Raw genomic sequence first — 15,866 nt, 5'->3', positions numbered from 1 at the left:
TACGAAACAGTCGCCCTTATATACTACTGAATGTTCGGTGTACTACAACAGCATGGCAGTGGCTAACTCCTTCACCAATAGAATCAAACACGTGGGATACGTGAATACGTTTGCATCGATATGCCGTATATTCCATGGATCCGATGCTGCGATACAAGATTATGATTCACAAACATTTTATACCTGCATAAAAAGCTTCGGTGATTTAGTTCTGTCTCTGCATTGTGTTATCGGCGAATAATTCCGACGAATTCCGTAAGTTGGATCTTTTTCTCGTTATCTACTCGGGGAACGTGTTTCTTATCTCGCAAAAAAAAGGTGTTGTGTCAAACAGTTTTGGACGAAAAAAGAAAGCAGTGTTGTTCGTACAAAAGAACGGTATCGGGACCGACGTCAAAACACTGTGTGTGGATCCGTCAAGATATATTTTTATCGACGAAGGCACAGTAGAAAATGGTCCATTAATTATCAACGACTAAACTTTCATATTCTGCAAATATTAATGCTGCCTTGTTTTTGCGGTAAGTTCGAATGGCAAGTCGTTTTTGTAAATGGGAGCTGTTGTTTGGTAACTTGTATTTTTAGGCAACTGGAGAGGTTGATGAATATGGATAGTCCTTGAAAGATGGATAATCCTTGACTTTATCATTTTTAAAAATGTGTGCTCTTTTAAAAACGTGACTCTCGTAATAGTAATGGGAAGTTAATAATTTGAACAACTTTTATTTTAAAAATTATGAAAAGTATGATAGTGTTATATTAAAGTAACTTTTAGGATTGAGAAATTTATTTCAAAAGAATTTTATTTGATAACATTAAAGACTAACAAGAAAATAATGATAATTCTTCTTGAGAAATGTAGAACATAATAATAAAATCATATATATTAAACAAAGTATTTATCTTTGAATTAAGAGACATATTTGAAAACAAAAGATACACAAGTTTACAACATTTTGCAGTAAAAGACAATGTTTTTAATAATTTATTAAACAAAAAACTTATTTATTTATGCCTGAGAAAATACAATTCTTTATTTATAAAAAAATGCAACGAAGGGCAATTTGATATATTTCAATTGATATTGTCTAAAATTGTAAAAGGAATTTTAAAAGATCGAAGTGCAGATAAAAATATTGCTAGATTTGCATGCAGACCAGATAATATCACATTAATATTCAGATCAATGAAATATATTCTCTTTAAAAACGTGTTTCGAACGCCCTTAAATTTGTAACCTTGATTTCGTTTGACTTTCATCGAAGTCAGCTTTACATATATGGGTATATACACATAATCAGAGTAGCCCCTAGAGTTTGCGGGGCCCGGGGCTAAAATTGGCAATATAGAAAGAGTTTGTTTCAATTGCACTACTTTGAAAATTTGTCATTTTTAAAAATCTGTATATTATTTTATAGATTATAGTATTTAATAAATTATTTTACATTATGTTACGTTACATTATTAGTAATATTACATTATTTAGTAGATTATATTTTTAGTATTAAATATAATTTATTATATTGATTAAATACAATAAAATAATAAAATACAATAATGTATAACCTTTAAATATAATAAGTAACAATAATTAACAATAATAAATCTACAACATGTAATTATATTATGAATTATTTTAAGGTAAATTGCACAGAAAATTTCTGGTTTATCGTCATAATATTTTGCAATTATTTACATTTCTTCTGGAGACCACAAACAAAGGTGTACTAAAAAAGTGCATTTACATTTCCATTCTTTTTAATGAAATTGCATAGTGATGAGAAACAGAAAATAAACATGCAACATTGTTTACTAAGTTGAGGTTAAGTGACTGCGGATCATGGGAGTGCATCCATCCGACTGGCGAGACTTATTTTAGCATATGAATGAACCATGTCCTTGTACATACTAGTCAATGCACGTCGTTTTAGTATGGAACACCAGTTGTGTTTTCTCTTTTTTACAAAATCGTATGCAATTGATAGAATCGGTTACAGTCGATCATGAAAGTCTATATACACTTTGTAAAAGGATTTAATTATTGCACTTTTGAAAGGATTCAGTTATTGCACTTTTGAAAGCATTTAATTATTGCACTTTTGGAAGCATTTAATTATTATGAAAATGAATGACAATTTTGTGTGATATGTTCGCTTGGTATTATGGGGGACAATATTAATTATATTTTTTACTGAAACATCCTTTATGACTGTGATAGGTGAATTTTCAAATTTACAAATTTAATAATTTGAGGCTTGAGAGTTATGAAGCTGGAGATTTAGAAATTTAAAAATAGGGGAATATTAGAATTAAACATTCAGAGATTTGTAAATTTGTAAATTTAAAAATTTTGAAATACTGAAATTTGGATATTTGGAAATTTGGAGATACCTATGATGTTGATACTGTTTTAAACTCTATTTGAAATAACAAAAATTTAGAAATTTAGAAATGTAGAATTGTAGAAATTTAAATATTTTAAAAATTACGAAGTTACAAAATTACAAAACTAAAATTAAAAAACTTAAAATGTACAAAACAATTTACTAATCTACCAAGTTAAATTTACAAATCTACAATTGTTCAAATTTACAAACCTAGATATTTTAAAATCTAGAAATGTGCGAATACAGCATCTTTGAAAAGTCTGAAATGAAGGAAAAAATCTATTCAAGAAAATAGTAAAATTTTCAAAATGTACAAATATTGTCAAAATTAGCCATACACAAATGTAGGTAAAATCAGATGTAAGCATTTTCTTTGTTTAAAAATTACGGTCATAAAAAATTCGAAAAATCGAAACACTATCAAAAGCCGAAAATTAAAATGAAACAAAAATTATTTCATATCCCGTTCTTTTTCACAAAAGGTATGTTTTGATATATGTTTATTATTGTGAGAGAACCTACAAAGCGTGTTTATTGAATCATTGAAATTGATACGATAACAAAATTATCGTATTTGATAAAAAATACACGTGTTGAAAAAATCGTAAGATATGCATCTGTAAACATAATTTGTTTTAGTGTACGTACTGCGAAAAAAGATAAGGAACTCCATTGAAGATGTGTAATTATGCAATTATAAAAATAGTTTAACGACAGTCATTACTCTTAGACACGATCTTTGTTGTTACCATGATCGATCGTTATATTTGTTAAACGTTTTACGATGTTGTTTTATCGAATTATAGTTCATAACTTGACTCGGGATAAAATTTTGCATTTTTATTTGTAGTTTGGTCAAAATATAAAAAAGAATATGTAAATTCCAATCAATAAATTACGAATCGAATACTTAATAAAAATAAAATCTTACAAAATTATTATTCGAAATAAAAAATAATGATTTTGGAAATTATTAACTTGACTGAATTGGCGATTTTTTAATAGTAATGTATTTGTATATTAATTTATTTTGTATCAGTTTAAATAGTTGATTTATATTAATGTATACAATTACTTTGTATATTAACATAATAATTAATAAATTTATTTCATTTATATTAAGTTGGATTAATTAATACAATTAAATTTTATAAGAATTTATATAATTTCATTTATATTAATTTGCATTAATGGATACAATTAAATTTTATACTGCTTCATATAAATTAATATTAATATTAACATGAATAATTAATACTATTTAATTTTATGACTATTTACATTCATTTATAAGAAACAATTTTATGTCAACTTAATTACTCAATTTATATTAATTTATGCAATGCAATTGCATACTAATTTCAACTATTAAATATACACATTTCTACGTACATTTAAAATTCTATGTACGTATAATAAAATATATGAATACTATCTTCGTGAAATCATACCTAATGTATTATTAATTTCTCTATAAAAATGAAGTTCTTTCCCGCAGACAGCAGGTAAACAAATACTATATCCTTCACAAAAAAGTAATCAATGCAAGTCTAAAAGCATAAAATTTTATTTCAAGTATTAATTTTATAAATCTCGTGAAAAAGTTATTATTTAAACATGAAGAGTCGAGATAAATAAGGATGCCGAAACAAAACTATGAAAATGAATGTAAATAAAATTTTAAATGTCAAAATTAGTATAACAACATTGTTTATCAAAACATTATTTATTGATGATTATTTCTAGTGAGAGAGTGGTTTTTTAAAAAAATGGCGTTGTCAGCCATTTTAACTGCCTTCATAAATTTTGTGTTTAAATCAGATCCGTTTTTTTAAATCGATTTTAATATAGCAATTTTTTTATTTTATTAAGAAAAAATAGAGATTGGACTTGATCTTCATTTTTAGCTGGAAAGCAGAATTCAATTATTGTATTATTAATTATTAATTCAGTTGCGTTAATTAAAGGATTTCAGACACGTTATTTATAAATAATGCCAATTACAAATGAGGCTTATCGATTACAAATAAGTATTATTAATAACAAATAAATGTTCTCAATTATAAATAAATAGTGTCAGTTACAAATGAAGATTATCAATTACAAATTAGTGTTGTTAGTACAATAAATAATGTCAATTTGAAAATTAAAAACTGCAATTTTGGAAATTTAAAAATTTCCAATTTCTCAATGCAAAAAATTGCGAATTTGGAAATTTAAAAATTGCTAATTTGAAAATATAAAATTGTAAATTTGAAAATTTAAAAATTGTTAATTTGAAAAGTTAAAAATTGTAAATTTCAAAATCACAAAATTGTCAATTTGAAAATTTAAAAATTGACAATGACAACCAAACTTTGCCAATATAGCATTACATAAATAAATTTTGTATCGATAAATATTTCCACCTAGGAATATGTACAGCTACTAATATTTCCAATTACAAATGCTACTAACAAATAAGAGTAACCACCATAAAAATATTAGCAATTACAAATAAATATTGTCAACACAGTTGAACGCATTCGTCACAAAGTAAAATTTATGCAAATATATTAAATAACGTCATATTTGGGGAAAACGAATGATTCTTATAACTTTTATTTAAAATACACCCAGTTCAGGACAATCACGCAGGTAAACAGGTATTTCGTTGATAGCAGAATGCGCAAATTATTGAATGCGCATGCACAGTATGCACACGTGTATGCAATATGCCTGGTTTTACGAACCGAGCATGTTCCACGTGCCTGACCTCAGCTTCTGATCTTCCACGAGTTAACAAACAAGTAACCTTCCGTTACATAATACCTTGCGTTTCCACGTGTAATGTGATCTGCTCGAATCAGGAAAACTGATTGTTCGTAGCTGGAAAAGAATTCCTTATGGTATACTAATATCGTCGGAAATAGTCGCAGACCGCATTTACATTTTTTCTTGTTACCGGCGCCTTCCATTAAATTGCGCAATAAGTGTCACTCTCTGGAACGCAGTTTCACAAACTACGACCATTCATCAAATTAGCCATAAACGTTGATAATGTTGCAATTTTTGCGGTAGCGATGGGGCGATAGTGTTGATGTATTATGGAGGCAAACGGAGACAGAGTTAGGAGTAGATATGTGCAATTCTTTCATTTTCAAATTTGCAAATTGGCAATTTTATAATTTTCAAATTGGCATTTTTTCAATTTTCAAATTGGTAATTTCTTAATTTTCAAATTTGCAATTTTTCAATTTTTAAATTGGTAATTTCTTAATTTCCAAATTTTCAAATTTGCAATTTTTACATTTTCAAATTAGCAAATTTTTCAATTTTCAAATTTGTAATTTGTAATTTTTACACTGTGAAATTGGAAATTTGTAATTTTCCAAAATTGCAATTTTCTAATTTTCAAATTAACAATTTTTCAATTTCCAAATTCGCATTATTTGCATTTTCAAATTGGCAATTTTTCAATTTCCAAATTTGCAATTTTTACATTTTCAAATTAGCAATTTTTCAATTTTCAAATTTGTAATTTTTACGTTGTGAAATTGGAAATTTTTAAATTTTCAAATTTATAATTTTTTAATTTTCAAATTGACATTTTTTAAATTTTAAAATCTGCAAAATTTCGCTTTTTGAAGTTTTCAGGGTTGAAATTTCCAAATATGCAAAATTTAAATTTCCAAATTTTCAAGTTTGAAATTTTGGAAAATTTCTAGTGAATTGCAATTGCAGTATTTCCATATTTCTTAATTTTCAAACGTCCTACCTTAAATATTTCCAAATCATTATATTACCTTATTTTAAATTTCCAAATTTCCAAATGAATATATTGTCAAGTTCTTAATTTTTAAATTCCCAGATCTCTATATTATCAAATTTCGAATTCCTACATTTCCTTCTTTCTAAATTTCGAAATCAATTGCAAAATTTTCAACTTCTAAATTCCTTTCTAAATTTTTCAAACTAAAACTTTTTAAAACCACAATTGAAAATCTCGAAATGTTAAAAACAAAATGAAAGTGAAAGAGTAACGCTCTGTTAAAGAAGACAATATCATAACACATTTAGTTTGGAAAATTCTGTATTATCAACCAGTGTCAAGATTAATGGTACATATTGTATAGATAACTGAACGTCATATTTGTTACAAAGTTAATGACCTACTTTGCAACAGAGAATGGTGTAATTAAAGATTATCATTAATTCGTTATTTAATCTTAAACCTTGTCCTGTATTTGATTGACGTTAACGTGTTTGCAATTATTAACGTTATTTGTTTCATCTCCACGTGCAGCAGAATTCTTGATATTAAGGTGGTCGTGTCAAGAACACTCTAAATAATTATGAAATTGCTTCAGAATTCAACTGATACGCATAATACAGTAATGGCATCTAAATGTTGGCAAAATTTCGAAAAAGTTAATCGCGCAGAAATAACTGTGTTTTGAAATATTAGGGGCACCGAAAAGTAATCAAAATTTTGTTATCTAGCGAAAAATATTTATTTATTAAAGAAATTTTAAATCAACAAAATAATTTCCATCACTTTCTAACGCTTTTTGCCAGCGTAAAGGCAATTATTCCCTTCCTAAAAAAGTCCTTCGATTTTTCATAGAAAAACTTTGAAATCATCGAAGAAATTTTGATTACTTTTCGGTACCACTAAGATATCTATAGTCATAGACTTTTCTAGTGAAAATGGCGATTTGGAGGAGGGAGGTCTTGTCCGCCGTTCAGTTTTTGTTTACCGTTAACTTTTCGAATTTTTGAAGTAACTATCAGATTTTTAGCTTTTAGAACTAGTTAAAAATTTTAGATGTTTGAGGAATTTGAGACGTTTGAGAAAGTTTGAATATTTGAAGAATGTGAAGAGTTGAGGAATTTGAGAGGCATGATAATTTTGAGGAATTTGAGAGACTTGAAGAACTGGAGGAACTCGAAGAATTTGAGGGGCTTGATAACTTTGATTTTGAGGAATTTGAAGCATTTGAGGGACTTGAAGAACTGAAGAAACTCGAGGAAATTGAGGGGCTTGATAAATTTGAGGAATTTAAGGTACTTGGAGAACTGGAGGAATTCGAGGAATTTAAGGGACTTGATAAACTTGAAAAATTTGAGGAATTTGGGGGACATGATAAATTTGAGGAATTTAAGAGACTTGAAGAATTGGAGGAACTTGAGGGATTGGAGAAATTTAAGGAATTTGTGGAATTTGAGAAAATCCTGACCGATTTTAGGAATTTGAGAAATTTGAAGAATTTGAAGAATTTAAGAAATTTGAAAAACTTGAGGAACTTGAGAAATTTTAGGAATTTAAAAAATTTGAGAAATTAAGAAGTTTATACAGTTAGAAATTTAACAGTTTAAAAATTTGGGAGTTTAGAAATCTTAAAAGTTAGATTATTGGAAATTAGTAAATTTGAACAATTAGAAATGTGGAAATTTGGAATATAAAAAAATTTAGATTGCTGGAAGTTTAAAAAATTAAACAATTAGAAATGTGGATATTTAAAACTTGAGATTGCTTCTATTGAAACTTAATTGAAACTAAATTTAAAAATTTAAATAACTGAAAATTTGAAAATTAAAAAATTTTTACTTTTGAAAATTTGCACATTTGAGTCTTAAAAATCTGAAATCTAGCAATTTGAGAAAATGCATCTAAAATTTGAATATTTTTAAACAGGAATATAAAAGGATATATTTATATGTAATAAAAGTGGTGATATTTTTAATTTCTCTAAAAACTCAGAAGTTTATACAAAAATATACAATATATGCTCGAAAAGAATTAGAAAATGGAGATGGTTCATCATGCAGTTTCAATTTGAATTGTTATTTTTGAAAGATAAACTTTTTAAAAGAGATCGATAATCATCATTGCAGCAACAGATAGCGATTAATCGATGTTCTCTGCAAGTATTTGCGTGAAGAAATCGACAATCCGCCAGTTTACATTGACGGGGTAAATCCTGGACATAGAAATCCGTGCAGCAACATGCATCGTGCAATAATTTTTCTCCGCAGTAAGGATAAACCGAACTGTCGCACAGAGGACATCTTCTGAAAGCAAAAATTTCTTTAATGAAGAATATGATGTATGAAGTCTTATTACAGATATTGAATAAGATTTTTATTGAAAAAATGTATGGAATTAAGTACAACGTAGGATACCTTTGGTTAAAGGCAAATGTACAAGAAAGGGTACTTTGCATTCTTCATTTTGGGGATCAAATAGAGGATTTATTTGAATCTTTAAATTACTTATTTTCCGAATTTTCAAATTTCTAAATCTCTAAATTCTTGAATTTTCTAAATTTCCATATTCCCGAACTTTCAAATTCCGAAAATTCGTAAATTCCCACTTTCCCAAATTCCCAAACTCCCAATTCCCCAATTCTCCATTTCCTAATTCCCCAAATTCCCAATTCCTCAAATTCCCAATTCCTCAAATTCCCAATTCCTCGAATTCCCAATTCCTCAAATTCCCAATTCCTCAAATTCCCAATTCCTCAAATTCCCAATTCCTCAAATTCCCAATTCCTCAAATTCCTAATTCCCCAAATTCTCAATTCCCCAAATTCCCAATTCCTCAAATTCCCACTTTCCCAAATTCCCAAATTTCCATTTCCCCAATTCTCCAAATTCCCTAAATTCTCAATTCCCTAAATTCCCAATTCCCTAAATTCCCAATTCCCTAAATTCCCAATTCCCTAAATTCCCAATTCCCTAAATTCCCAATTCCCTAAATTCCCAATTCCCTAAATTCCCAATTCCCTAAATTCCCAATTCCCTAAATTCCCAATTCCCTAAATTCCCAATTCCCTAAATTCCCAATTCCCTAAATTCCCAATTCCCTAAATTCCCAATTCCCTAAATTCCCAATTCCCTAAATTCCCAATTCCCTAAATTCCCAATTCCCTAAATTCCCAATTCCCTAAATTCCCAATTCCCTAAATTCCCAATTCCCTAAATTCCTAATTCCCTAAATTCCAATTCCCTAAATTCCAATTCCCTAAATTCCCAATTCCCTAAATTCCGAATCCCCAAAATTCCTCAAATTCCACAGGTTTCCCAAATTTCGCAAATTTCCCAGATTTCCCAAATTTCCGAGATTCTCCAAATTCTCTAAATTCCCCACATTCCCCAGATTTCCCAAATTCTCCAAATTCTTCAGATTCCCCAAATTCCCAATTCCCCAAATTGCTAGTTTCTTAAATCACTAAATCTCTGAATTCCTCAAATTCGTAATTTATCAAATCATAAACCACCACATTTATCATTTTGAAAATTAGTCACTAAAAAATGGAGCAATGGTATCCCTTTTTCTTACATCACTATTTCTCCCTAAGGAATCCTACGATACTTGCTTAAAAAGTAGAAGAATATCAAATATAACATATCTTTAATATCATAAATAAGTGACTGCTTACCTATTTAATGGCGATCTGTAAGTATCGTTGATTGGCAAATTTTCAACGTTGTCCTGATATGTTTCTTTTGTATTCAGAAGTAATTCCTCCTTGATTTCACTCGTTTGACTACTGCTTACATTTTCTCCACCTTATGCATCAAGAAGTACAATATACATTTTAACAAATTATTTATTGTATAAACAAGTAACTACAGTAATAGAATAAAACAAAGAACATAGTGATCTACTACTGGTTTCGCAATTCGAGGGTTTAGAGTTAGTCGACGTTAACTTAAAAAAATTCATATTTTCTGTTAATGACAAATTTACGATCACAAAAGTCGTACGTTTCGACCACAATATTGTTATTATACTGATCTGTTTTTATATTTTTGAAGCTTTTAATGTAAATTATAACTAATAATTTTTATGGTATTGTTTATTGGATAATAAAGTTAATTACGTAATTAATTATGATTAATTTTTAATTAAATATATAAAATGTGTCGTATGTGGGTTGCACAAATAATTAACCGAGTAATGACATAATTAATTTCAGTATTTATATAAATTATGATATGACACTTTTTTGCACTACACATAGTATTCTGACATTTAAATATTTTTGTGACTGACTGTAGTTTCGAAAGAGGTGTGAGTCCATGGTATGCAATACTAATTCACCTTTTTAGAATAGTAATTTATTCCTGACTCTACACTGAGTATATTACACTGCCACCACTCGTCAAACAAAAATATTTTGTTTTCTACTAAAATAAAACGGAAACAAAGACGTTTACTATACAATTCACTATACAAATTTTCCGCTGAAACAATAAAATGACAAATTGACTTGAATTCAAATTACTTGACACAAAAATTATTTCTTTTAATAAGTTTTCCCTAAAAGTATAAATAATTTCTAATTCCACACTTTTAGACCAAAGCTCTCAAATGTCAAAAATTCCGCAAACTCCTGAATTTTCAAACCATTTCCAAACTCCTAAATTTTCAGACCATTTGCATATTCCTAAATTTGAAAATTAATACCCAAAAAATGGAGTGATGCCTTTCTTTTATCTCACCATTTTCTCTTATTTAACACACAAAACCCTCACACATTTAAATTAAAATTAGTTGTAAAAGATAAACCGGTTCTCAACGAATCATATTTAATCGTGAAAATATCACAAGGTCAATTATACTCACTTAATTCAGCAGCACCGTGAAAACTGACTGCTCCGATCACGCCAAGTATTGTTACAAAAATATACATCTTGCCGTTAAAATTGAAACACACTTTTGTCGTCAATGTTAGACAACAGACTTTCGAGGAAGCTAAATTCTATATGGCTTTTACTGAAATTTCTTTCGAAACTCAAGCGACATTTACACACACGCGACTACGGTTTCTTGCGAGAGAATTTCAAGTAGCCGAGGTGCCCGTTATAACTGGACCAAACCTTCTTCTCTTAGTAAAGATTCGAAAAGCAAAATAAGTTAACGCATAGGTGGCTTCCGAGATATAGCGGAATCGTGATAATGTTCATGCTTGAAACAATATAAAACTCGAGTGAAATACTAACATAAAATCTGAGAGACGTGCCTTATTTTGAATGTGGAGCACGGCCATTTTTTGTTATTGCGAAATGTGTGCTTTAGGTAAATTGCTTATTTAGTAAATTGTTTATTGTTTTTAATTGTAGCTATATAACAATAGCTTGGTTATTGATTTGTGTTATGGATTATACTAAGTATTTAGTAGACTGACATATTTAGTATAGTGTAAATATTTGGTGTATAATATTTAGTACATTCAGTATACACTTACGTTCAGTAGACACTTTGTACAAGACTTAGACAAAATTAAAATCTATACAAATTTATATAAAATAGAAACTTGACGATTTATGTTAAAAGCTATACTAAATATTTAATAGATTGATTTATTTAGTATAGTGTAGATATTTGGTATATAATATTTAGTATAGTCAGTAGACACTTACGTTTGTACAATTCTTATACAAAATTAAAATTTATACAAAATAAAAACTTGATAATTTATGTTAATAGCTTTACTAAATATTTATTATAGTCATTTTTTTGGACACTTTTAGGATTATACAAAATAAACATTTTAAATACTGAAGCCTCTCAAACATTCAGAAATTTAAATACTGAAACTTCTCAAAATAAATATTTTAAGTACTGAAACCTCTCAAACTAAGAATTCTAAATACTGAAATCTCTCAAAATAAAAATTTTAAATACTGAAACCTCTCAAACTAAGAATTGTAAATTCTGAAATCTCTCAAACTAAAAATTTTAAATGCTGAAACCTCTCAAAATAAAAAATTTAAACACTGAAACTTCTCAAAATAAATATTTTAAGTATTGAAACTTCTCAAGGTAAGAATTTTATATATTAAAGCTCTTCAAAATCAAAATTTTTTATACTTGAGCTTCATAACATAAGAATTTTGAATTTTAAGCCTACCCAAAATAAAGGTTCCTAACATAAATATTAAATACTAAATATTAAATTTCAAATATTAAAGCTTGTCAAAGTAAAAAAATAATTAAGTTCTCTGAAGCTTCACTGAATAAAAACAGTAATTATGAAAGTTTACTGCAATAAAAATTTCTAATATTAAAACTAAAAGATAACATTTTTGCATAATAAAACTATCCAATACAATGTTTCAAACATTATAAGTTTACAAACCGAAAATTATAACTATTAATGTGATATTTCTATTAAATTTAAAAATATCAGAAATATCACGAAATTATTCCAAATCTTCACTTTCCTACGTAAATTCACGTTTTAAATCTAAAAATAATAGCGTGTTAAAGCTTAAAAAGCTTAAATGAGTATATAAATAATATCCTATATGCTCGTTTATATTATGCAAGATTTACACTATTTCTACTACGATTTTGTGTATAGCTCTTTTAACCAAAAAGTGTCTTTTGACGCCTTTTTGTTGGAATGCAAATAATTGCCAAAACTGTCGGGATTTCAAATTATCAGTTAAATGTAAATAATTTGAGGAATATATTTATTGATACATTCATGTGTTTTTATTAGAGATTATTTAATCACGTTGTAGATTCTAACCCAATTCCCGAAATTTCCATTTCCCTAAATTTCCAATTTCCTAAATTCCCAAATTCCCAAATTCCCAAATTCCCAATTTCCCAAATTCCCAATTCTCCAAATTCCCAATTCCCTAAATTCCCAATTCCCCAAATTCCCAATTCCTCAAATTCCTAATTCCCCAAATTCCCAATTTCCCAATTCCCCAAATTCCCAATTTCCCAATTCCCCAATTCCCCAAATTCCCAATTCCTCAAATTCCCCATTCCCCAAATTCCCAATTTCCCAAATTCTCCAAATTCCCAACTCCCAATTCCCCAAATTCCCAATTCCCCAAATTCCCAATTCCCCAAATTCCCAATTCCCCAAATTCCCAATTCCCCAAATTCCTAATTCCCCAAATTCCCAATTCCCCAAATTCCCAATTTCTCAAATTCTCAATCTACAATACATAAATACAGCGGTGTACACTAAAATCCAAGATGGCAGAAAATAAGCGAATATCAAAGTTATGTCGCAACTCCTGTATTTTTCGTTACAACTGAAATCGGGATTCTCTAATCTGATAATAATAGATATGATACTGCAAAATGGGGTATATATTTATATGTAAAATGGTTTAAAATTAGGCTCAATAATGAAATCCTTAAATCACCAAAAGACACTTCATGGTAAAAATAAGCATACCATACACAAATTTTAAATTCTAAGATGAGCTTGAAAAAATGATATCGCTGAATATATTTAACTACTATGAAAAGTCAAAAAATTACTTGTGGAGAAATGATTCAACTTAGAGAGTAATTTCAAGTTATTCCCTTCCCGTACTTTGACGAGTCTCACTCGTGACTCACTTACAGCTCAAATGTGACAAACCTTACTCAAATTTTGAATACTTTTCAACTTGAAATTTTGGTCTAGCTATAAGTTACATTATCAAGGATCCCTGAATATAAAATAGTTAAAATATATTAATTTTCTTTGTTCGTTTTAATGTTATAGCCCTGAATAGTTAGTCGTGACTGACGCATCTGTTAAATAAATGGCACGGGAAGGGTGTCTCTTGTCACTTTTAGAAATAGCGTTAAATGAAGGCAGACGGTGAAATAAAAAGAATGTTCTACATAATTCATATGTATTCATTTTGATGCGTTCTATTTGTTATATAGTACAAAATACGGGTTTTAAACAATATATCTTACTTTTCTATGTAATAGTAAGTTATGTACATAAAATCGCAAAAATTATCTTGTTATGCTAATACAATATAGCTACTTTGTAAGTTGATACACAATTTGGTTTCGTTGTCACATGTGTATAAACGTTCATTGGTTTTGTATACTTTTCGCAAGTCGGTGGAAAAATAATTTAATAAAATAATTTATATTTCGTGTAAAACACCTGGTATCAAACGTTACCGGTGAAATGGGCTATAGGAACAACCTGAGTACTGTCAATATCACCAGGAACTTCGTAATATTTGTGTCTGTGTATCTTTCGGCACTATTCGCTAAAGATTTCCCTGAAAGAAACAAAATTTTGTTGTTAGTAATGAAATTATATACAGAAAGATTAGATCAGTGATACTTTTATTGCAATTCATAGTTCTAGTGATAAGAGAAATGATGAATGATTATGAGCGATTTTCAATTTTTAAAGGTTCAAGAAATTTTCAGACTTTCAAGTTATTAGACTTCCAAATACATGATTTATCAAATTTTCAAATTTTTAAATGTATGAATCTCCAAATTCTCAATTTCTCAAATTTTCAAAATCTTAAATTCTCAAATTCTCTAAATTTCCAATTCCCCAAATTCCCAATTACCCAAGTTCCCAAACCCCCAAATTCCCAATTCCCCAAATTCCCAATTCCCCAAATTCCCAATTCCTCAAATTCCCAATTCCCCAAATTCCCAATTTCCCAAATTGCCAAATTCCTAATTCCCCAAATTCCCAATTTCCAAATCACCAAATTCCCAATTCCCCAAATTCCCAAATCCCCAAATTCTCAATTCCTCAAATTCCCAATTCCCCAAATTCCCAATTCCCCAAATTCCCAATTCCCCAAATTCCCAATTCCCCAAATTCCCAATTCCCCAAATTCCCAATTTCCCAAATTCCCAATTCCCCAAATTCCCAATTCCCCAAATTCCCAATTCCCCAAATTCCCAATTCCCCAAATTCCCAATTCCCCAAATTCCCAATTCCCTAAATTCCCAATTCCCCAAATTCCCAATTCCCCAAATTCCCCAAATTCCCAATTTCCCAAATTCCCAATTCTCCAAATTCCCAATTCCTCAAATTCCCAATTCCCCAAATTCCTAATTTCCCAAATTCCTAATTGCCCAAATTCCTAATTGCCCAAATTCCCAATTCCCCAAATTCCCATTTCGCCAAACTCCCAATCCCCCAAATTCCCAATTCCACAAATTCCCAATTCCCCAAATTCCCAATTCCCCAAATTCCCAATTTCTCAAATTCTCAAACTCCCAAATTTCCAATTTCCAAAATTCCCTAATTTGTAATTTCACAAATTTTTAATTTTCCAAATGCCTAGTTTTCCAACTTCCCAATTCTTCCAATTTTTACATTTTCACATTCTCTAATTTCCAAAATTGAAGTCAAGTAGTTTGAATAATTATAAATTAAAAAATTTTTTAAATTCAGAAATTTAAGAATTTTAATGTTCGATGATTTATAAATCTGTCAATTTATAAATTAGAAGATCTAGAAGAGTGAATATTTATGCATTTGTATATTTGCAAGTTTGAAAATTTAGAAATTCATAAATCTCAAAGTTTGAAAATTTAGAAATTTGTAAATTTCGAAGTATGAACATTTAGAAACTCTTCGATTCAGAACTTAAAAAATGTAGAAATTTATAGATTTCAAAGTTTAAAAATTAAAAATTTGTAAATTTAAAAGTTTGAAAATTTAGAAACTCGTCGATTCAGAAGTTTAAAAGTGTAAAAGT

The 15,866-nt window shown here is 28.6% G+C and overlaps 1 protein-coding gene and 1 long non-coding RNA gene across 5 annotated transcripts in view; one reads left to right on the top strand and one right to left on the bottom strand.

The window, feature by feature from the left end:
- The first annotated feature begins 122 nt into the window (after positions 1-122).
- The window catches only part of LOC143264754 (uncharacterized), a 16,176-nt gene continuing 432 nt past the window's right edge, over positions 123-15,866 (top strand). The window contains exon 1 of the long non-coding RNA XR_013038681.1: positions 123-521. This is a non-coding gene — a long non-coding RNA (uncharacterized LOC143264754). The remainder of the gene's footprint in view (positions 522-15,866) is intronic.
- LOC100879727 (uncharacterized) overlaps positions 8,090-15,866 on the bottom strand; it is a 22,658-nt gene continuing 14,881 nt past the window's right edge. For 2 of the 4 annotated variants that reach the window (XM_012283951.2, XM_076533237.1), the window contains 2 exons: positions 9,812-9,941; positions 8,090-8,441 (listed from right to left, as the gene is read on the bottom strand). In XM_012283951.2, coding sequence (XP_012139341.1) covers positions 8,201-8,441; positions 9,812-9,941 — 371 coding nt within the window. In that variant the 3' untranslated portion in view covers positions 8,090-8,200. Of the gene's footprint in view, positions 8,442-9,811; positions 9,942-14,030; positions 14,415-15,866 lie in introns of those variants that run through there. The other 2 variants (XM_076533238.1, XM_076533239.1) reach the window with 2 other exon arrangements.

This window comes from Megachile rotundata, chromosome 7 (assembly GCF_050947335.1).
Source record: "Megachile rotundata isolate GNS110a chromosome 7, iyMegRotu1, whole genome shotgun sequence".
NCBI lineage: Eukaryota > Metazoa > Arthropoda > Insecta > Hymenoptera > Megachilidae > Megachile > Megachile rotundata.
The sequence above is the reverse complement of the archived record's forward strand: the minus strand, read 5'-3'. Positions and strand labels throughout refer to the sequence as shown.